The 23,249-nt window shown below is 47.9% G+C and overlaps 1 protein-coding gene across 4 annotated transcripts in view; it reads left to right on the top strand.

The window, feature by feature from the left end:
- LOC119655665 (oxysterol-binding protein 1) overlaps positions 1-23,249 on the top strand; it is a 370,343-nt gene that overhangs the window by 304,239 nt on the left and 42,855 nt on the right. For 3 of the 4 annotated variants that reach the window (XM_038061651.1, XM_038061653.1, XM_038061654.1), the window contains one exon: positions 3,005-3,204. In XM_038061651.1, the coding sequence (XP_037917579.1) occupies positions 3,005-3,204 (200 nt within the window). The remainder of the gene's footprint in view (positions 1-3,004; positions 3,205-23,249) is intronic. The other variant, XM_038061652.1, reaches the window with a different exon arrangement.

The following is a 23,249-nucleotide window of genomic DNA, read 5'->3' as shown; positions in this document are numbered from 1 at the left end:
ACAATACACCTCGACATAGTAGGGCCTTTGCGAGAATCGCACTGTTATAGGTATTGTCTCACAATCATCGACAGGTTTACGCGGTGGCCTGAGGCAATACCTCTGAAAGACATTACGGCGCAATCATGTGCCGAAGCCCTCTGTCGAGAGTGGATACCTCGCTTTGGCGTCCCTGCAGTGGTCATCACTGACCAGGGAATGCAATTTGAGTCCACCCTTTTCTCCGAGTTAGGCAAACTCCTTGGTTTTAAACGCCAGCGGACTACTGCATACCACCCGCAATCCAATGGGATGCTAGAACATTGGCAGCGGACGCTGAAAGCCGCCATTATGGCACGCGACGATCCGTCCTGGTCCAAAGTCTTGCCTCTCGTCCTACTCGGCCTACGTACAACCCGACGAGAGGAATTTGCTGCCAGCACCGCAGAGCTAGTATACGGGGAGAACCCGAGCTCCCAAGCGATCCGGTCTTCGACAAGAGATCGGGTTTCACAGAGTCGGGGTTAGTGCGTCTGCTGAGAGACAATCTCCGACGCATAAAAGCCACACCACCCACCCGACACTCGTCCACACCTGCCTGTTCGCCCAAGGAACTGGACACTTGCACGCACGTTCTGGTCAGGACGGATGCCGTCCGGAAGCCGTTGCAGCCTCCATATGAGGGCCCGTACCGCGTTCTCGAGCGGGGAGAACATTTCTTCCAGCTCGAGATCGGTGGACACAGGAAGGCGGTCTCTCTGTCCAGGCTGAAACCCGTGTCTGCCCCGAAGCAGCGTCGTGTCCGTTTTGTGGATTGACGGTGAACGAAGTTCCGGGATCAGTCGCCGAAACCCCTAGGTTTCATCTGGGGGCGGAGTGATGTGGCGCGGCAGGATTCGCAGCATTCGAAATTTATTATTTATTATTTATTTATTCGCAGCATTCGAAATTTATTTCGAATGCGAACAAATAGATGGCGCGGAACTATCCACTTTGCAGAGCTCGCCACGGGAGTGGAAGACTGGCGAGAAAAGTGTGCCATGAGTTAGTGGCAGAAAAGAAACACATGAAGCGAGATAATTATCTTCTGCCTCCAACGAGTAAATAGTCACTTCACTCTTTCTTCATTCTTTAAATAAATTAATCAATAAAGTCTAATTGTTAAATCTATCGATTATTGATTGTAAAAACCTAGTCTATGTTCCGGTGTACCTAAAAATTGTGGTTTGCAAAGAATTGGACTATTAAAGGTAAACTTCCTCTGTGGGTGGGATTGATGATCGTTATAAGCTGCCATTTTATGCTGGTAACTATGGAACGAAGTGACCGGGATTGTCCACTGGGTGATGGTGGGTTTCCTGTAAATAGAAATAGAAAATTGTCCCTTTTGACGTTTTATTAATATATCTAACAAAATTGGTTATTAACTTCAATCTCATGAGTGAAGGTTATTTTAGGGTGTAGCGTGTTGATGTTATCCAACATATTGTTGATACTTGTTTCTGAGATCACCGTCAAAATGTCATCCACGTATCCACCAAATCATATATTTCGCAGTAATCTATCCTGCTCTATTATCTCCTTCAGTGATGCCACAAAGATTTCACTTAGGAGTGGGGAGAGAAGATTGGAATTACAGCCGAATTGGTTAAATATATAGGCGACCAATTACACCGATTCATCAACTGATGCTCACGGTATTAGACTGCGAATCAATGCCTGGCGACTGGTAACGGGGGATTATCTGTTCCATACATAAATAGGGGGATATCACGCAGTGCAGCAATTATAGAAGTATCACGTTGCTGAATACCATCTATAAGATGATGATAGGAGACTACAACTTTGAGACCGTTGAAAATTTCTCCTATCTAGGATCGAATACAACCGATAACAGCTACGATGATGAAATTCCCGCACGGTTGTTGGCAACCAACAGAACCTATTTCAGCTTACAAAAATTTTTTCGTTCGAAACGTCTCACCATAAGGACAAGCTGTACAAGAGAATGATCTTGCTAGTCCTTATTATGTATTCCTGGGAAAGTTGGGTTCTTAGGGAGAGAAAACTGCGAATTTTGGCCCCGTTTGAGAGAAGAATCCTTCGAAGAGTTTTTGGCCCATTTCTTGAGGATGGACGATTCCGTAGCCTACATAACTACGAAATCTGCGAGCTATACATACCACGATTGTCTGCTTGTGTATAAAATTCGGCTCAACAGGCTGCGGTGGGCGGGTCACTTAATCCGTATGAATGAGGATGATCCAGCCCGGAAAGTCTGTAAGGGTAATATCTATGGTAAAAAAAGAAGACGAGACAGACCCTGCCTGAGATGGAACGATGGCGTACGTCAGGATGTCAGACACGCTTTAGGGATATCGAACTGGTGGATCTCAGCGCAAAACCGGGGTGTTGGTAGTTCCTTATTAGACACGCCTAGGCCGGATACCGGTTGTTGCGCCGTTGATGATGACGAAGGAGGCATAGTTGGCTATCAAGTGCTCTCGGAAACCCACAAAATCTATGGTGGCTATCCATATGGTGGAATGTGGCCATAAAATAGGCACCGACGATCTGAAAATGTTAAAACAGGTAAGAAAAATTAACCAGCTGGGCGCCCACGAAACTTTATTCATTAGCACACAGGTAGACGCTAGATTGATTTCAGATCTAGGCAATTGCTATTCACCGTTAATTGAAAATTTAATTAAAAATATCTTCTTCTTTTAGGATATACAAATAAGTCTTTTGAATGTAATTAAATATTTCTTCTTTTTCAGGATTCAGATAGTCTTTTGAAGTCTTTTGAGACTAATTTAGCCATATAATTAATTAGAATAGTATTATCGATTTAGATTAGTATGAAAATAGTTAATAAACCCACTGATGAAAAAAGCGTCTTTTTATCTAATTTCAATTTCTTGGATAAAAAGTAGCTATCTTTTAAAACAGATATTATTACTATTTTTTTTTGTGTAAGTCATTTGAGCCCAAGTTAAAAGTAGTTTTATCAATTTTTTGATAGATGCCACTACATCTACAACTTCAGACGATGAGGACAACGAATTTTATGATGCACAAGAAGAAGGTGCTTCAATAGCATCACAAGAAGACGCTTTTATACTGAAGATACCCATGTCAAACAGGCGTGATTCTCAAGACGGAGCGGGTAGTTCTTCAGAAAGTGAAGAAACGAAAAGCGAAACGAAGCAGGTAAATAATGGGGTAAATATTAATTTTAATTTTTTTTTTTATCGCTTTTCCTTAACCCGGTTTTTTTTTGCCACGAAACAAAATTAGGACTCCTAATCAATCAAAACCAACTTTCAGATAACTAGAATTTTTATTCATTTAAGGGGGTCATTCTGTGTGTCGGATCCGCAGAATCGATTTTGTTTACCTCAATTGTATCTAGATATCATCATCAACGGCGCAACAACCGGTATCCGGTCTAGGCCTGCCTTAATAAGGAACTCCAGACATCCCGGTTTTGCGCCGAGTTCCACCAATTCGATATCCCTAGAAGCTGTCTGGCGTCCTGACCTACGCCATCGCTCCATCTTAGGCAGGGTCTGCCTCGTCTTCTTTTTCTACCATAGATATTGCCTTTATATCCTTATCCTGCCTTTATATCCTCATCCATACGGATTAAGTGACCCGCCCACCGTAACCTATTGAGCCGGATTTTATCCACAACCGGACGGTCATGGTATCGCTCATAGATTTCGTCATTGTGTAGGCTACGGAATCGTCCTTCCTCATGTAGGGGGCTAAACATTCTTCGGAGGATTCTTCTCTCGAACGCGGCCAAGAGTTCGCAATTTTTCTTGCTAAGAACCCAAGTTTCCGAGGAATACATGAGGACTGGCAAGATCATAGTCTTGTACAATAGGAGGTTTGACCCTATGGTGAGACGTTTCGAGCGGAACAGTTTTTGTAAGCTGAAATAGGCTCTGTTGGCTGACAGCAACCGTGTGGGGATTTCATCATCGTAGCTGTTATCGGTTGTGATTTTCGACCCTAGATAGGAGAAATTGTCAACGGTCTCAAAGTTGTATCCTCCTATCCTTATTCTTCCTGTTTGACCAGTGCGGTTTGATGTTGTTGGTTGGTTCGTCTTCGGAGCTGATGTTGCCACCATATATTTTGTCTTGCCTTCATTGATGTGCAGCCCAAGATCTCGCGCGGCCTGCTCGATCTGGATGAATGCAGTTTGTACGTCTCGGGTGGTTCTTCCCATGATGTCGATATCGTCAGCATAGGCCAGTAGTTTGGTGGACTTAAAGAGGATCGTACCTCTTGCATTTACATCAGCATCACGGATCACTTTCTCGAAGGCCAGGTTAAAGAGGACACATCATAGGGCATCCCCTTTTCGTAGACCGTTGTTGATGTCGAATGGTCTTGATAGTGATCCTGCTGCTTTTATCTGGCATCGCACATTGGTCAGGGTCAGCCTAGTCAGTCTTATTAATTTCGTAGGGATACCGAATTCTCTCATGGCCGTGTACAGTTTTATCCTGGCTATGCTATCATAGGCGGCTTTCAAGTCGATGAATAGATGGTGCAACTGTTGTCCATATTCCAACAGTTTTTCCATCGCTTGCCGCAGAGAGAAAATCTGATCTGTTGCTAATTCGCCTGGAGTGAAGCCTCTTTGGTATGGGCCAATGATGTTCTGGGCGTATGGGGCTACCTGGCCTAGCAAGATAGCGGAGAATATCTTATAGATGGTACTCAGCAACGTGATACCTCTATAATTGCTGCACTGTGTGATATCTCCCTTTTTATGTATGAGACAGATAATGCCTCGTTGCCAATCGTCAGGCTGTCCCATACCTTGAGCACAAGTTGATGAACCACTTGGTGTAACTGGTCGCCTCCATATTTAACCAATTCCGTAATTCCATCGGCATCTGGCGACTTATGATTTTTAAGCCGATGCTAAATTTTTTGGTGACAGTATTTGTCCGTCGTCTTCAGTTTGCGGGACCTCCAACTCGCCAATGTTCTGGTTATTCAGTAGCTCATTAAAGTACTCAACCCATCGCTCAATATGCCCATTTTGTCGGAAATCAGATCTCCCTCTTTGTCTCGGTAGGATGAGCATCGAGAAGTATAAGGCTTCATCCTGCTGACTTGTTGGTAAAACTTCCACGCCTGGTGCGGTTGCTCCCTGTTCTTTTCTAGTTCACAAACTTTTTGGTTCTCCCAGGCTTCCTTTTTTCGTCTGTGAGGTCGCTTCTTCGCTCGACGGAGTTCGTGATAAGTCTCTGCGCGTGCCCGCGTTCTTTGAGAATGCAACATTACTCGGTATGCGGCATTCTTCCGTTCCGTTGCTAGCTTACATTCATGGTTAAACCGGCCGTTCCGACTCCTTTTGTGGCTGGGGCCAAGTATGTTTTAGGCCATGATAACGTTCTTCAGGTGATTACGAAGATCATTTGTTGATGCTTCATCTCCAGGTCCTCTGTTGACTGCGGTTATTGCGGCATTCATTTCGTCCTTGTAGGTGTTGTGGAGGACTGTTGTGGATGGCTTCAGTATTCACTCTCACCTGATTGTCAGAGGGGATTCTAGATGGTATTGTTATTCGAGCTCGGAGCAACATGCCAACGAGATAGTGATCCGAGTCTATATTGGCCCCTCTATATGTTCTGACATTCATCAAGGCTGAGAGGTGGCGGCGTTCAATGAGCATATGGTCAATTTGGTTGAAAGTGGTCCCGTCTGGAGAAGCCCATGTATGTTTGTGGACCGCTTTCCGCGCAAACCAGGTACTTCCAGCAACCATTTCGTGTCACCCTGCTAATTGAATAATCCGCAGTCCGTTATCATTTGTATTTTCGGGTAAGCTATGGGAGCCAACGTATCGCCTGAATACGGGCTCCTTCCCTAATTGCCTGTTAAAATCCTCAAGTATGATTTTGATATCATATCTAGGACAGGCTTCGAGGTTTCGTTCTACTGCCTCGTAAAAGGTATCCTTCTCCGGCTCTGCACTCTCCTCTGTAGAGGCGTGAACGTTAATGCGGCTTATATTTCTAAACTGGCCTCGCAAGCGCAGAGTGCATAGCCGTTCGTTTATGTTTTCAAAGCCAATAACAGCAGGTTTCATTTTTTGGCTGACTAAGAAACCTACTCCGAGCACATGGTTTACTGGATGACCGCTATAATATATGGTGTAGTAGCTCTTCTCCAGGAAACCGGTCCCTGTCCATCGCATCTCTTTTAATGATGTTATATCCGCCCTATATTGGGACAGGGTATCGGCTAGCTGCGCATCAGCTTCGTCTCTGTACAGGGAGCGCACGTTCCATGAGAAAATGCGCAAATCGTTAATCCGCTGTCGATGCCGGGTTCGTCGTTGGAAGATCCGTCCTGTCCTGGGGGACCAGTTGGTACAATTTTTCCCGTTTTTAGGCGCGGGAGAGTCGCCTTCATCCTTCTCCGTCTGCAGCTTTTCGTTATGAAAGAGTTCCCAGCGGTCACGACGTGGAGGTGGAGATAGGGTTTGGTAGTAGAGCTGTTGGTGTTGGTTCAGCAGGCATTTCCCAGGTTTTATGCTCCATCGTGGGTACCAATCCACGTTTCGCCCTGGGACCTATAGTACCCTTTGACCACCGTATCTAGATATAGTGTAGAATATATGAGCAAAGTGATTTTTTGATATTCGGAGTCGTTCGGAAATTTTAATGTTAAAAATGTGATAAGTCACATGTCAGATTTATGTCGATCGCCATAATAAAACTTGTATTTATCGGTCCGAATGACGTTCGAATCACTTCGCTAAAAGGAGAAGAATTGAAACCAAGGCTGTACATGTGTTTGTTCAAGAAACCTAAGGTTTATGGATTAGGTGTAGCAGATTAATGGCCAGTTAAGGTTTTACGGCTAAAAATCACATTCTGTTGAAAATCGGCTGCCACCATAGCCCAAAATCTATCCAAAGAAATTCTTTCAAATTTTCAGGACTTATTCAGAAGATATTTCTACGGTCCGCAAACTAGGATAATTGCGATTCATTCAGTATTTTTTTTTATTAATTGAAGAAGCCATGAAAAAACACCACTTTTAATATTTTTTTAATAATCCTAGTTTGCGGTCTGTAGTTAAGTCTGTACGTTAAAATGTCGTTTTTTTTCTTTAAGATGATCGCCGTGCCCTCTAGCGTGGCAGCAGAAAAATACCTTTTTTGGAGATGGGTGTATAAGTTGCTCTGTATTTCAATAATGAACTATGTGATCGGGCTGGAAAAATTACTATGCACGCTTAAGATATTAATAAATCTATGGTGAAAAATTCGTATTGTACCTTTATCCAGTTCTTCACAAAAAATTTCTAAATAAAGCCAAAAAACGGCCTTCACACGAGATGACCCCCTTAACTTTGAAATATGTGCTTGCCAAACGTCAATTCAAACAATAGGGAAAACCTGAAGTTAGACACTTCAGGTATAAAGGGTTTTGTGTTTCGCTATGTGGGGCACGATGAGTGCATGACAGTTGCGTGTGTACATAGTTAAAAATTCCATTGCCCTCTATTTTCTAAAACGCCATTTACACAAATAATTCCATCTGGAAAGTACTGCATTGATAATAGTCGACCTCATACGCTTCATACTAGGAGTTAAATATTATTAGTAAATGTGAAGACCTAACCTACAACAGATACAAACAATAATAATATAATACCTAGCGAAGAATGCAAAATATTGCTTCATATATTGCCAAACTCCAAGCACATCGTAAATAAACAAACATTGCCCATTATCGCAGACCGATGCATACATGTATTATAGATGTACGAATCTAAATTGGTCGCATCTCCACATATTTCTACTTTATTCAAAAGCTAATAGATATGTACGCAATTAAATACCGCTGGCACTAACGTTCACACATGCCCATCTTATTGTACACTAGCCCGTACATGCCCATACTCATGTTTATCTACAGTAATTGATACTGATATACAAGTAACTAAAACAGGCTAAGAAAGGGAAATTAAAATGTCTTCATGGTACCCGCCGTTCATATAAGTTATGGCGTCATATACGTCTTAGCAATAAATTTAGCAGGAATGCGAAATTTTGACCTTCGATAACTTTGTTAATAATAGTTAGATTGCATTAAAACTTGAATTGTTTCGTATACTATCGCCTATACCGCTACCATATTTTGTATTTCTAGGATAAATTTAAGGGGGGTTCCCGGGGAAATTTCTAAAATATGGTAATACACAATTATCCACTTTATTTGTGCAGATATCGGAACAGGATGTTTTATTTTGTTTTGAGGCGTAGATTTCGTATAGGTGCACCATTGCTTTTTTTTTCAAATTTTTCGGTTGGATAGGTGCCGAGAACAAACCTGTTTCATTTTTAGATAGACACATTTTGGCCCTCGCTCCCCTGTGTTTCGCATAATATCAAAAATAAGATCAGTTTCGAAAAGTACTAATTTTGTCCCTCTTTGGCAAGTATGGGGAGCCCCTCTTTATCCCCACGCAAAATGATGCTATTCGTTGCATATAAAGGGACACACAGACCACAGAGTCTCACTAAATTTCCTGATAATCGGTTCAGTCGTTTCCGAGTGAATCGGATTTGGCAGACTCACAGATAGAAAGACATACAAGTATTGAATTAAAAAGGGCTGGGGAGAAGTAGGTTCTTCATCAATGGCCATTTAATATTTTACTCGAATTAATTATTCTCGTTAATTATGACGTTAGCATCTTATTTGCAATGATTAAAATGTTGAACTGCTATAACTTTGAGACTAATAACCGCTGCCTCACCTCTGCCCTGGGAGCAACATGACCGACAGTGGCTACAGGTGGTAATCGCTACTTTATGTATAATCGCAAACACGACATTAGTGCGAATTATATCCGCCTTATATATTTAGGCCTAAACTAGGCTGAAGCAAAATTATTTTTGTTTGAGGATTGAGGGAGTCCTAAGCCCGAATCCAGGTGAAGTAGCGTCGGATCTATTGCCTCTGCCTTCCACGAAAACGTCAGTCACTTTTTCGAATTTTCGGGTATTTAGCTCAAAATCAAGAGGGGTCCGTTGACCACAAATATGGAAGAAAATTTCTTCCCAATATATATATATACCTGTATATAAATGTATAGTTAAAAAAGCCCACGGACCCTTTTCCCGCCCAACCGAACCGAGGGGTGACCAACCTAAGGATAGGCTGAAGGCAACGTCCAAAGGCCTGCACAGCGATGATGTGTTTTAATGCAAAGTGTGTGTGACCATGTGAAAATGTATTGCTACATCCCGATTGTCGCAAACACTTCAGCCAATGATGCGGTGGTTCTACACTACAGAGACATGGATCTTGAATCGAAGACAGTGCGGATCAAGACTGAAACCCATTAGGTCAGATTGTTACCGACAGGACTCTTCGGACCATAGCACAGCTTGTAAGGATAACCGCTTTTTACATCTCCATGTATAATCCAGTCCTAAGATCGAGCGTTTTCAGCGCTTTATGTAAGTTCTGCGGGACTAATCCCGTCGCTGAATTGGGTGTGGGACTACTTCGATCTCTTGTAGCCTCCTAGTCTGCTTCATATCGTCTGTCAAGTACGCTTTAAAGTCTCGTCTCATTTCGAACACCTAACGAGCCTCTTATATTCACGCTGTGAGCTCCGGAAGTTTAATCAGTCTTCATTCTTATTGCTTTCGCAAGCACGATTCAGAAGTCGCCTGATTGGGTAGGTAGGTAGGTAGGTATCAGTGGCCGCTCCGAGGAGCCCAATTAGCGCTTTGGTGCGCCGTTTTGATGCCACAAACTCCTAAGACCGTGACTGTTGTTATAGGAACAGGGAAGCAGAGTCCAGCTGGCTCGGATCTTCAGAGCCAGCCCGTAGCATTAACGAAGGAAAGCAGCTCTCCGACCCTGCAGCTAGAAATCTCACTGAGGTCCCCAAAGAATGGTTTACCCAGTGTCCGCAGCCTGACTCGAGCCAGAGCTTGGCAATCGCAAAGAAAGTGCATGAAGGTTTCCTTTCCTTCTCCGCACCTTCGGCAATGCGAGTTGTAGGGTAAGCCGAGCCTAGCGGCATGGTCCTCTATGGGCCAGTGCCCCGTGCAGACCGCCGTAATCTTGGATGCATTTGCACGCGTCTGGCACAGGAGCTCTCGTGATCGGGCTATGTTATAAGCGGGCCAAATTCTCCTTGATTTGGCACAGCTTGTAAGCCTTCGCCATCTCAGGCCCGCGGCTGCTAGGTAGTGCGAGTAGACACGGCCCCCGACAGCCGCCAGCGGAACACCGACTGTATTCCCCGAGGGACTGCCAAGAGCAGAGCCTTGCCTGGCCAATCCGTCAGCCCGCTCATTCCCCTCTATGTTCCTATGCTCGGGAACCCAGAGGAGAGTGATCTTGAGCATGCCGCCCAGATGGTTGAGCGTGTCTCTGCATTGCCCCACCAACCGGGAAGATGTCGTCGTTGAGTACAAGGCCTTGATGGCCGCTTGGCTCTCGGTCAGAATGGCTATGTTACGCTTGGGGCTCGAATCACGCTCCAGCTATCGACAGATTTCCAATATCGCTAGTACTTCCGCCTGGAATACACTGGTGAAACCTGGGAGACCATACGACTTGGATACACCGTGTGTATTCGAGAAAACCCCCGCGCCGACACCATAGGCCATCTTTGATCCGTCCGTAAAGAATACCGTGTCATAGTCTGGTTGGAAGGTCCACAGCAAAGTTTTTCGTGAAGTTCAGCTTACGTGTGACATAGTCCGTGGGGGATACCCAGATTTCTCGAGGTATTTCATCTAGAATGTTGCTGTGGCCGTAGGACTTCGCTGCCCAGCATTCGGACTCACGTAGTCTGACGGCACTGCACGCTGCAACATATTTGATGTGGAGGTCTAGGGGGAGGAGATGCAGGAGTACATTGAGAGCATCTGCTGGGCAGGACTGCACACGCGGTTCTTTGAATCCTATTAAGCTTCGTTCTATTGCATTTCTTGTTCAAAGCCTGCCACCATACAATAGATCCGTACGTCAGGATCGGACGCACTACAGTGGTGCCCAACCAGAGAACCATCCTCGGCGGGAGATCCCATTTCTTTGCAAAGGTTCTCTTACAGGCATAGAAGTCCATACAGGCCTTCTTAACCCTCAGTTCTATGTTCAACCTCCAATTTAGCTTAGGATCCAGGATTACACCCAGATACTTTACATTAGAGGAAAGAACCAATCTTTGTTCATTGAGCCGTGGTAGATTGAATTCAGGTATCCTTGTCTTGGTGGTGAATAGCATCAGTTGCGTTTTGGTTGGGTTTATGCTGAGTCCGCATCTTGCGGCCCACAGGCACACCTTTCGCAACGCTCCTTCCATGATGTCGCTCATAATGGACAGAAACATCCCTGACACTAATATCTAATATCACCAAGTCGTCGGCATACGCCACCACCTTCACCCCGCTGCTGTCCAATGTACGTAAAATTTTGTCCATTACTATTAACCAGAGCACCGGTGAGATAGCACCACCCTGGGGCGTGCCTCTGTTCACAGCTCTGGTCAAGTGGTTGTCTCCCAGTTCGGACTGGATTATCCTGGTATTCAGCATGGATATAATCCAATGCGTGAGATACCCCTCCAATCCAATACCGGTCAAGGCTTCCTTGATGGCGTTGGTACTGACGTTGAAAGCTCCTTCTATATCCAAGAAGGCAGCAAGGGTATACTGCTTGTACTGCAGCGACCGCTCAACCGTGCCAATTACCTCGTGGAGGGCGGTTTCTGTGGATTTTCTTTGAGGTAGGCATGCTGGGACTTAGAGAAAGGCGTTCTCTCCATAATCGTCCTTAAGTGAATGTCCAGGACGCGTTCTAGGGTCTTCAGCACGAAAGAGGTCAGGCTGGTTGGCCGAAAGTCCTTCGCGGACTCATGACCTCGCCTGCCCGCTATCTGTATGAAAACCACCCGTGCGCGCCTCCAGGACTGCGGTACGTATCCTAAAGTGATGCAGCTCCGGTAAATCTCAACAAGCCACGGCACAACCCTTTCCTGCTGCTTCTGTAGCATGACTGACATTATGCCATCTGGGCTTGGAGATTTGTATGCGGAGAAGCTGTTTATAGCCCAGCCGATCCTATACCCGGTAATTACCGATTTGATAGTCTCGCACAGCTGGGGTTGCCGCAAACCCTCCAAGCGAGGTTCTGACTCACAGTCCTCCTCGCTGGAGGGAAAGTGCGTTTGCGCCAGCAGCTCCAACGTTTCACTAGAAGATTCCGTCCAGGAGCCTTCCGACTTTTTAAGGAAGGATGGACTCTTATGTTCCTTGGACAGAATCTTATTGAGCCTGGCGGATTCACTAGTGCTTTCAATGTTCTGACAATAGTCTAGCCAAGACCGCCTCTTGGCGGTCCTGATAGCCGACTTGTACTTCTTTAGGCAGTCCTTGTATGGCTGCCAGTATTTTTGCCTGTAGCAGATGTTGAAGATTTCTCTGGTCAGCTTCCTGAGACTAGAGAGATCTTCTCCAGAGCCCCGACCTTTGACTCCAGTTCGTCTGTCGTGCCGATCCTACCAATTTGCGCACCGGAGAGTTTGTTCTTAATTACCTGTCCAAACTTTCTCCAGTCGATCCTCCTGGGGTCTCTAAAGGGCTTGGAGACCTCTGCGGCGAGATCTAGACTGAAGAGTCTCTGGTCAGACACTCTCCAGAATCCCGTTGTCGGTTATTAGGGTGATATCAAGGACCTCCTCCCAACCGTCACAGTTCTCCGAGCAGGGGAAATGAAAGGTTGGTGTACTGCCCCTGTTACACACCGATAGATTTGAAGTAATAATAAAATCAAAGAATGACTCACCTCTTTCGTTGATTTCGGAGCTATGCCTTGCATTTGCGTCGCAGCCTATCAGCAGGTTGGCTTTCTTTGCTGTTATGGTGTTCGTCAGATGTTGTATTATAGTTCTTCTGACGGAGCTGATCGGTCGTGAGCCATGTACGCCGAAGAAATATACACGTTCTCTGCCCCCACCTGCTCCAGCTTGACCACAACTAGGTCACTGGAACTCAGGCACAGGAAAGCGTGCAGACTCTTCCTCGCAAGAACCTTTGCTCTAGGTTTAGCCTGATCAGCGTCTCCTGTGCTGTGGAATAAATTAAAATATTTGCTTTGGAGCCCTTTGCTGGTTCGGTCGCTTCCGACCCAGGGCTCCTGTATTAATGCGATGTCGATGTCTTCCTCTAAGAGGAAGAAGATCAGATTAGCCGAGGCACATTTCGAGTGCTGCAGATTTATCTGCGTTACTCTCAGCATGATCTGCTTGCGTGGGGGGTTTGTCAGCCCCCGTCGGACCGTTGATCGTCATCTCCTCCAACAGCTCGTTGGCGGCGTCGATTGGGTCAAGGTCGTCGTCCGGTTTTGCAGAGCGGAACACTTTTACTTTGGCATTCCTGACTCCGAACCACACTTTATAATCAGCCTTTTTCAGTGCCTCCAGGCACTCCTCGTTTATGCGGAGTAGTACGGGCTGGCTGTTTATCTGAGGTTCCTCCTCCTTTATAACAACCCAGTCGTCCATGGGAATCCCGGGGTTGTGAAGGCGCAGGAAATGGACGAGCTTGTCCTTCTCCATGCGGATCTTCGGCAACCAGATGCGAGCGACCGGTCTCCTGGGAATCTCGTCGTAAAGGATAATCTTGAGCTTAACGCCCTCCCAGGCGTCGATGATCTTAGCGACACACGAGCCGAGAAAGTCCTTAGAGAACTGGTCCATGCAAGCTATTACGTGGAACCTACGGACCACCTGAGATGAATCAAAGTGGGGAGTGAGTCCCGGGTGTTTGCCACCGGTCTCCACGAGATGTTCATAGACCATGCCCGACAGCCTAGCCTCAACACTGGTCCACACATCCAGCGTTAGTTTGCCGCTAGCAGAATTGCCATCCGCCAGCGCCACACGTAAGTGACTCCTGGTCACGTCGCTGAAGGGCTTCGCACTACGCGGCCAGCCGGCTGACGGTTGCTGTACAATTTCCTCCGTATGTTGCTTAGCGTCTGCGCTCTCGTCCACTCTGCTCCGCTTCTTATCTTGTTTGACCTCGTCTTGACATCGGTTGCGTTTTAGAGCGATGAGCTTCGCCTTCTGCTCGTCAGCCCGGCGTTTGCTGTTGTATTCATCAACAATCGCCTGGTATTTAGCGAGGTCTTTTTCATCCCGCTCGTCGCCAGTACCGGCCTCCTTATTCTTGGCAATCTGGCCGAGAATATGCATGGCCTTCTGGTACTGGCTCTTGAGCAGGACACCCGTGGACCTTCGCTTCTTAGCCGGTTTCCGGCGACCGACATTCTTGTGGGTTTTCGCTTTCGAGGGATCCCCCGACGCTGAGGGTTTCGGGTCAGGAGTACTATGTTTGGTACTCGCTACGCCCAGCTTGACGGCAGTGGGTTCCAGGTGGGAAGCCACTAGTCCGTCTGACGCCTCGCTCCGGGAGGTCCCTGCGGTTGGTTTCAGCACAACGGTGCTACGGCTGGCACCGGGTGTACTGCTCTCGACGGCCACTGTCTCCTGGCTGGAGGCCAGCAGCTCGTCCTCCGATGATGCACCTGGCATCATCGCCTCCTCTTCTATCGTCGTTTTAGTTTTTTTGTTAATTGAGTCCATGTCTTGGTTCCACGAGTAGTCCGGGAAGAATGTCCACCCTGGCTGGCTCGGCCACCAGGGTAAGGGTCTTATTTGAAACTGAAGGTGCCCAAGGTATTCAGAGTTCGCATACTAAAGACCAAGCTCCCCATTGGCCACGCAGCCCTCGGCGTATGCTGCTCCACTTTGGCTTGGGGTCCTATTAGTACCTTCTCCGGTGCAGGGAGGACGATCTCCAGGCTGTTGCTTCAGTCCATCCCCTCGCCAGATCTATTTGCCCCTAACACATGACCAGCAGACAAGCAGATCCTCGTCAGTTGGATGAGCCTACTCCCAGCCCGGCCCTACACACTCTTGGCCCGCCCGAAGACGGTTTCCAGCGGCCAGCACGCGGAGGTCGTGTGAGGACTTGCCGAATTATGCAACTTTAACCTGAAGCATAATCAGACCAGGCCGCCCCGCGCCTGATTGATTTCCTGAGTTTTTTCAGTTCCCGGTTCCACCAAGCATCCGTTTCACCGCTATGGCCTCGGGAAATAGGACAAGCCTCTTCATAGCACTCTAAAAGTGAGCAGTTCAGAGTTTCTAATTCATCTTTAAGGCCAGCTGAAGTGATGAAATCAAATAGCTTCTCTTCTCTTGGATTGCATTTGCTACTGCCTCTACAAATATGTTGAGCATTCGCAGTGGAACCTATTAAGAGTTCGAGACCACTTGATTCTGCATACGTTACCAAATTCCTCAGTTCTTGCGCTGGTGGAGTATATAAAGAACCATACAGTAAATAAGCGGGGGCAACTATAATGTTTTCCTCTCGCCATTTATCTGATATTGTACGATGACCGTAACCAAGTCCTGGGAACAGAATTGACGTAGCATAGTTGCCTCTAATCGTTTTGACATCAGGGCACAAGGAGGAGGCTTGGCATTTTCTTCTTTTTTTTTCGGAGTAGGGGAGGTGCGTTTACGCACAGAGTGTTGGACTCCCGCAACAGCACGCTGGTGGACTACCAACTAAACTCCTCCCTGTCATTAGAGAACTAGCCTGAAACCGTTTGACACATTACTTCGGGCTAGCCCTCCCACTCTCCCGGCTTTGGGAGCCCTCAAGTCAGGGAATTCCTTTCACCAACGGGAGGGGAGGGGAGGAAGGGAATTGTTGGTAGTTCAGGGAATCTCTTACCGTCCGATCCCTCCGCCGGTCGAGTTCAATCTTCTTCGTAGTAAGAAGAGCCCGAACATAATGCGCAATACGATTCCAGCTGCCAGCGCTCTTCAGCATCTCTCGCCCAATGTTGTCTGGAGAGAGCTCCCCTGCGTCTGCATAAAGCTGCTGGCGGAGGCCGTCCCACCTCTCGCAAGAGAAAAAGTGTGTTCAGCGTCATCCGCCACTCCATTGAAGAACACACAATCAGGAGATCGTGCCTTCCCAATCATGTGCAGGTAAGACTGAAAACCTCCATGCTCACTTAGAAGTTGGGTAAGGAAATAATCAATCTCACCGTGCGTTCTGTTCAACCGTGGGTCTAATTTGTCGATGAGCCGCGCAGTCCACTTGCCCCTCGGCTCATTTTGCCAAGAAAGTTGCCACTCGCTAAGGGTGCGTTGACATTCTTCACGGGCAACCACTTCTCTTAAGTTTTCGCCCTTACGGCGATAGATAGCTTTGCGCTCCTTGGCAAGGAGGACAACGGGGATCACTCGCGCAATCACCATCACAGTCGGTTCGGAGACGGTGCGATAAGCAGACGCCACTCGCAAAGCTCCCCGCCAATGCACTTGAGCGAGGCGTTTACGATGCACCTCCTTGTCAAGGGCATCAGTCCATACCTCCGCGCCATAGAGAAGAACGGACTGCGTTGTTCCCATGAGGAGACGTCTCCTAGTTGATATAGGGCCCCCAACATTCGCCATTAGCCGACTCAAGACCGCGATTCCAGCCTTGCGGATAAGTCCTCGGCAGCATGGATCGCTTCAGCGAGTCTACCCCTGATGAGCTTCTCGAGCACTTTTCCGGCCGTGTCAAGCATACACAGCGGTCGGTATGCAGACGGGAGCTCCGGGTCTCCTTTACCCTTACTGATCAACGCGAGTCTGGCCAGTTTCCAACGACAAGGAAAAATGCCCTCCTTCAAGCACGCGTTGAAAACTTTAAGCAGCAATTCTGGCCGTTGGCAGAACACCAGTTTGTAAACTTCCACCGGGATGCCATCAGGCGCCTTCCTGTTTTTCATAGTGAGAACCGCTTCTTCGAGCTTTCTCATTGTGAAAAGGAGGCAGTCCACAACGCTTTCCGCGCTATTTACATCAACCGGTACAGGTTGTCTGGGAAACAATGCCCGCACAATGCGGTCCATCTGGTCGGTGCTCAGTATGCAGGGCTTCCGCAGGACCCCGATTTTCCGAGTGACAAGCTTATAGCCAAGTCCATACGGGTCCTCATTCACCTCATTAGCAAGATTCTGCCAGCCGCGAGCTTTGCTTTTATTTATAGCGCTGCGGAGTCTCCTTTTTGCTGATCCATATTATGCCTTTATGGCAGATGCCTCCTCGTTGGCGTACAAACCATGTGCCAAACGGCGGAGCTTATGACACTCCTTCTGTAGGTCGGCAATTTCTGCCGTCCACCAGTACATGTCGTGCCTGGGGCCTTTCTGGGGCATGGAAGCCTCACACGCCGTCATTACCAGATTCATCACTGACTTTACGACGGTGTCAGCTGCGACACTACCACCCCCCGGAGTGCCCCCCAGCGCGGCCCTACCTGCTCCAAGAGCTTCGACGAACTTTCCGATGTTCAACCTCGCGACATTCCACACGCAAGGGGAACGTCGTGTTGGTGCTCGCCGGTAAGTAGCGTCAAACACTTCGAACGCAATGTACTGATGATCACTTGCCGAGAAGTCTTCTAGGACTCGCCACCCGTCCATCGATGATGCCAGAGATTCCGACGCAAAAGTGATGTCAGAAATGCTTCCTTCACAACCTAGCCGCCGAAACGTTGGCGTGGATCCAGTGTTTAAAACTACGAGCCCGGTTCTCGCCGCCATTTCGAGAATCCATTTCCCTCTGGAGTCTGACTGAGGCATGCCCCATTCAAGAGCCCTAGCATTAAAATCACCGCCAACCAGGATTCGTCCCTCCGTGCTCGAAACGGCGTCCTCCAGAGCATCAAGCTGGCGCCGAAAGTCCGGCATCGTCTCATTCGGCGTCAGGTAAACGCTAAAAAACGTTATCCCTAAACACCGGATCCAGACAAACCCGTCCCCCCGGCCTTCGGCAAGAACACGAAGTCGAACGTCGTCCCGAACCCAGATGGCAGCGGTGCCCGATAAGTCGAGATACTATGAGGACGGGTCCTTGTTTCGGTATTGCTCGCTAATCAGCACTAGATCAGCATTTACTTCCGCAGCGAACTGTGCTAGCAACTGGTGAGGGGTTGCACTCCGGTGCATGTTAATTTGCAAAATGCGGATCATGGCGTTCGCACCCTAGCCCTCTCCAATTCCGCCCTGAAGATCGGAAACCGTCCCGAGCCCGCAGCGTGTGCGACGCTTTCGCCAGACGCACCACGATCCCTGCAGAGAACACAACTCTTGCTTTCCTTGCAGGTCTTTGCTTGGCCGCATCTCCGGCATGCTGTCCTCCTGTCCGGACTCTTGCAAGCTGCTGACGTGTGTCCATAGTCCAGACACCTGTAGCACTTGGTGGGGACTATCCGCATTCATACCCTGCATACTACCAATCCGATTTTGATTCTCCCGCTGTTAAAGAGTTTCCTCGCATATTGCTCGAGGACTTCCACCACGGCGATCTTTTGGCCTGAAGCATTTACAGAGGTAATACCTACCCGGATATTGGTTACCTCTGGACATTCACGCTTTAGCGCCTCCTCTACTTCGACCTTTTCTGTGAGGCAGTCAGGATCCCGTATTTCTAGAGAGCACATGTGTTCTAGGCTGGAAACAAGAGCCTTCTCCCCCAATAGCCCCTTGACCGCTTCGCAGAACGTACTCTTGTTGGTCGTCTTTGGGCGCAGTTCGACGAGAACTCTACCACTCCTCGTTTTCCGTATCGAAGACACCTCTGCTTCGTTCTCTTCGGGTTTCATCCTGTAGCGGATTTCACTAAGGACTTCCGCAAATGTCTTGCCTTCCGTCGGCTTAACGAGCAGAGCCGACGGTCTAGTCCTTCTTCGTTTCCTCGTTTTTTCCGCTCCTGGCTTTTGGTTGGCAGCCTCCTTGTTTTTGGACAGACGTGTCTTTGGCGACGGAGTCCTTTTCGCCTTCTTTTTTTGGGCCCTGGAGACTACTTCGATAAAGTCTCCTTCAGGCACGTCGTCCTCTTTCCCCAGTTCACTTTGCAGAGGGCTAGCTGCAGTCCGTTTGACGCAAGCAGCATTCTCAGCGGGGAGTGCGACTGTTTCTGCTCTATAATCGTCTTGCGCTGCTCCCCACGTTCGTCTATAAAAGGAAATGCGGTCCAGTAGTTCCTCCAGTTCTATCAGCCCGTTTTTTGACGCCTTTGCTGACGTTCTTCTGAAGGAACGTTGCCGACGGCATACGTTTCACCACTGTTGCGCACTTTCTGATGAGCCTTTCCTCTTCGGCTCTAGCGAGGACGGTCGAATGCACTTCCATTCGATTTGTGTTCAAATCCATCTGCTCAGGACTAGCGATTCTGACTGAGGTTACTTCCAGAACAGGGGCACTGCAAGGCATTGGAGTTGCCACCTCCGCACGGTCAGTCGCGCCACTTGATGAGGCTTCCTCTTAATTTGGGCGCTCCGGTGTGACATCGGCTATGTCAGCCCTCGTTGCCTCTTTCGCTGATCGCTGCGGTGAACGACGCATTTTTGTGCTCCGCCCAAACGCACTCAGCTCTTCCTCCTTGTCTGTTGTTTCGTCGTTTTTTTTTTATAAGTTTATGAATATTCTTCATGAAAAAGTAACCAGCGCATCGTGTGCAAGGGAGCGGGTCGCAATGGTCAGGAACGGGTATACCCTCCGGGACGCAGCCCCAACCCCAGTTCCCTGAGGCCTGACGTACGCTTAGCTGATCCCGGAATTCACGGACGGATCAGCGCTCGCTCGGGGCAACGCGGTCTACTAACACCGGTTCAATGCACACTTCCCGACCAGGGTCCCGAAGGGGCTGGCTCCTGGTACACGTCGCAACTACCACCTTGGCAGAGCTAGGCTCACATCACCCCGTCGACGCCGACAGAGAGTTGTCGACGGTTCCGAAAACGCCCAGTGTGTCCGGGCGTGTACCGGTCATTCGCGGTTCGCTCTTCACCGAGAAGCTTTCTCGAGGCTACTACCTAGGACGCAGGTATGCTGCCAGTTTGGAGGCAGAACTACTTACTCGGGCACCTCGGGGACGTGACACCCCGTATCGTAAGCGACCTGTTAAAAGTCACTACCGACCCCTGAGGGAGGCTTGGCATGCTGCACGTTAATTTTACCAATCTTTTTGTTTTTCGACATACGCGAAGCGTGTGACGGGGTTTCCCCCGCACTGCTCCGCCAGAGACGCGATCCTCTCGTGTTTGATTTCTGTGAGAAAAGCCGGACTTGAAGGTACAGCAGTTGCCATGTCCTCAACCATGAAAAGTCTCATCCCATCTTGCAAAGCATTCGTCTGTTTTCCACTTAGCACCTTGACTGGTTGGGATGTTCGGTTTGCATAGATTCGATCACTCGAATTGGCATCAAGTCACTTCCGTTCACGTCTCTGGCTTCCCTTTCTTTTGCCTGTTCCGTATAAGGTGTAGGAGAAATTACTAGCAGGTAGGGTTCACTCTGTAGTCCCTTCACCAGTGCAAACTCCCACGCGGGGGTTCCACTACTGTATGCACTATCCTCCGCGCATAGCTCCATTGTGGGAGAGTGCATCGAAGATGCTGCATATTGTGCTTTTCACTCTCAAAATGGAGATGATGCTCTACAGTTTCCTGATGTGATTGAATTTCAATTTATCTACGAAAAAGTGGAGCTCCATATAGTGACTTCCCCTGAGCATATTCAGACTCTTTTGGTCCAGTTCGAATACCAAGTTAGCATATATGAACTTAACCCTCCAGAGTCCAAAGTCCATACCCAAGTTCTGTTCACCTAGCATGCGGACTATGTCCTCTTCCTTCCTTCAAGGGCACGGTAACCAATATCCGACAGGTTCTGTTCTGCGCAGCTCAGTGTTCATAATAGTGAACTTGGGCCGACCGCCAGTGAACTTGGGCTGACAGGTAGGATTCAGCCTGTAGTCCCCCCTTCTTAGTGGCCGAAGTTCCCTTCTGCCCAGCTTTCCTCTTCCGTTTGCGGGTAGCTTTGAGCTGTAGTACCGGGGATGGGCCGCAGGTAGTCGGATTTCCAGTTTTTCCTAATTTGAGAGTTTCCGTACTTTCCTTTCTGGCTAGCTTTGCCGTAGGCACTAAATGCAAGCTTTCCACTGAGTCGGAAATCATGCCTTCTGCAGATTTTTCCTTAGGAAGGTATGAATGTGGTGAGGCCTCCAAAATCCGCGTCTCAGCCGCGACATGATTACTCATGGCCGCGGGTAGATCCGAAGTTTGCGACTTCTTACCATTTGGAGGGTTTAAATCCTTTGTCTCCATATTCATGCTTTGGACACCCTTGGTGTAATACTAAACTAAAAACCAAAACTGTTGGAATATGGACATCAGTTGCACCATCTTTTCATCGACTTTAAAGCCACCTATGATAGCATAGCCAGGGTAAAACTGTTTAGTGATTTTCACTTCTCGTTCGCAATATTCACACTGGAATTGTGCATCACTTAATTTATGAGCACGATTTATTGCCCTGATGCCTGGATGCGCTAAGTCGTGAACCGCGTGGAACGCTTCTTTGCGAAAAGTAGCCGGAGTCTCTTTTCCGAGTCTTCGCAGAAGAGAGAAAGGTTCGAGCCGAAGATGGGTAACTCCCGAAATGTAAATTTCGGTTTTGACGTTCTGAAGTAGTGTTGGATTTGACGCTTTGAAGTACTGCGTCATCCTCTTGCGCCATGGCGATAGCCGAGAAGTCGAGTGCAGCGGGGATGTTAACCTCGGAGACACCTGACAAAGCGTCAGCAACTATGTTGTCCTTGCCGGACACGTACTGTATGTCTGACGTAAACTGAATTTTGCGGCTCAGGTGTCGAAGCTGATGAGGGGACGCTTTGTCGGGCTTTTGTTTCAAAGCATACGTGAGAGGCTTATGGTCCGTGAACACTGTGAATGGCCTGCCTTCTAGGGAAAAGCGGAAGTATTTAATGCTCAAGTACGCGGCGAGGAGTTCTCGATCGTATGCGCTGTAGTTCCGTTGAGCGGGGTTCAACTGCTTAGAGAAGAAGCTTAGGATCTGCCGGACCTGATTCACCTTTTGGTGAAGAGCAGCACCTAATGTGCTGTCAGAGGCGTCAACAAACACGGCTAAGGGATCATTTTGTAGAGGAAATGCCAAGAGTGTAGCGTCAGCCAGTTGTTGACGGACTTTATCAAACGCGCGGACAGCCTTTTCAGACCACACAATCTCTCGTGTGCCTTTTGTTTTGGGGCCAGACAAGTACGCGTTCAAAACGGACTGGTGTTCGGCGGCCTTAGGCAGGGAACGGACGATAGAAGTTTAGCATGCGCAAGAACTTCCGCAACTCCTTCATTGGTTTCGAACGCGGGAAGCTTGTGATTACTGAGTGTTCGATTTTGGGCCGGTTTGGGTTTAATTTCGCTGGTGAAGAAAACCTTGACACACTACGTCCGCCGACACAATAGTAGCGGAGTACCACGACAGGTTATGCGAAATATGATGATTTATTTCGAAAAACACTCTTAAAGAATGTTCCAGGTGCTGATTTTATTCTAAAAGTCGTCGCCGTACTCGACCGCCTCAAAATCAATTTCCATGCTAGAACCGGGCGCGCTCGGGTCTCCACTTTTGTGATTTTCACTTCTCGTTCGCAATATTCGCACTGGAATCGTACATCAATTAATTTATGAGCACCTAAACTGATCAAATGTCGGTGCCAAATACGTTTCGAAATAAATGCAGGTTGAAGGAAGGCAACCAAAGAGCCGCTTAAGTGATTGATAAAAACTTTATTTTCATTTTTTAAGTTATTGATTCTAACATAGAAAGAACGTGTTCACTTCCCGCAGGTTGAGGCAGAAGAGACCGGTTCTTTTTTCTTGAGGTCCGTTTGTTCCCAACCGACGGAAATTTCACCGCTGGCTTTCCCCTTTCGTGGCGAGTTCGAATAAGCCACGGAGAGCGCCGGCGGCGTCATCTATCCGCTCGCATTAACAAGATCCGAAATAAATTTCGAATGTTGTTAACCCCGCTGCGCCACCATTGTATTATACAAGGCCATGAGAGAATTCGATATCTCAACGAAATTGATAAAACTGCCTAGGCTGACCCTGACCAATGTGCCACACCAGATGAAAGCAGCATTATCACTCTCAAGACCATTCGACATCAACAACGGTCTACGACAAGGGATGCCCTGTCATGTGTCCTCTTTAACCTGGAAAAAGTGATCCGTGAGGTAAATGCAAGGGGTACGATCCTCTTTAAGTCCACGCAACTACTGGCCTATGCTGACGATATCGACATCATGGGAAGAACGACCCGAGA

This window comes from Hermetia illucens, chromosome 4, assembly GCF_905115235.1.
Source record: "Hermetia illucens chromosome 4, iHerIll2.2.curated.20191125, whole genome shotgun sequence".
Classification (NCBI taxonomy): Eukaryota; Metazoa; Arthropoda; class Insecta; order Diptera; family Stratiomyidae; genus Hermetia; species Hermetia illucens.
This window is presented reverse-complemented; position numbering and strand designations above follow the sequence as displayed.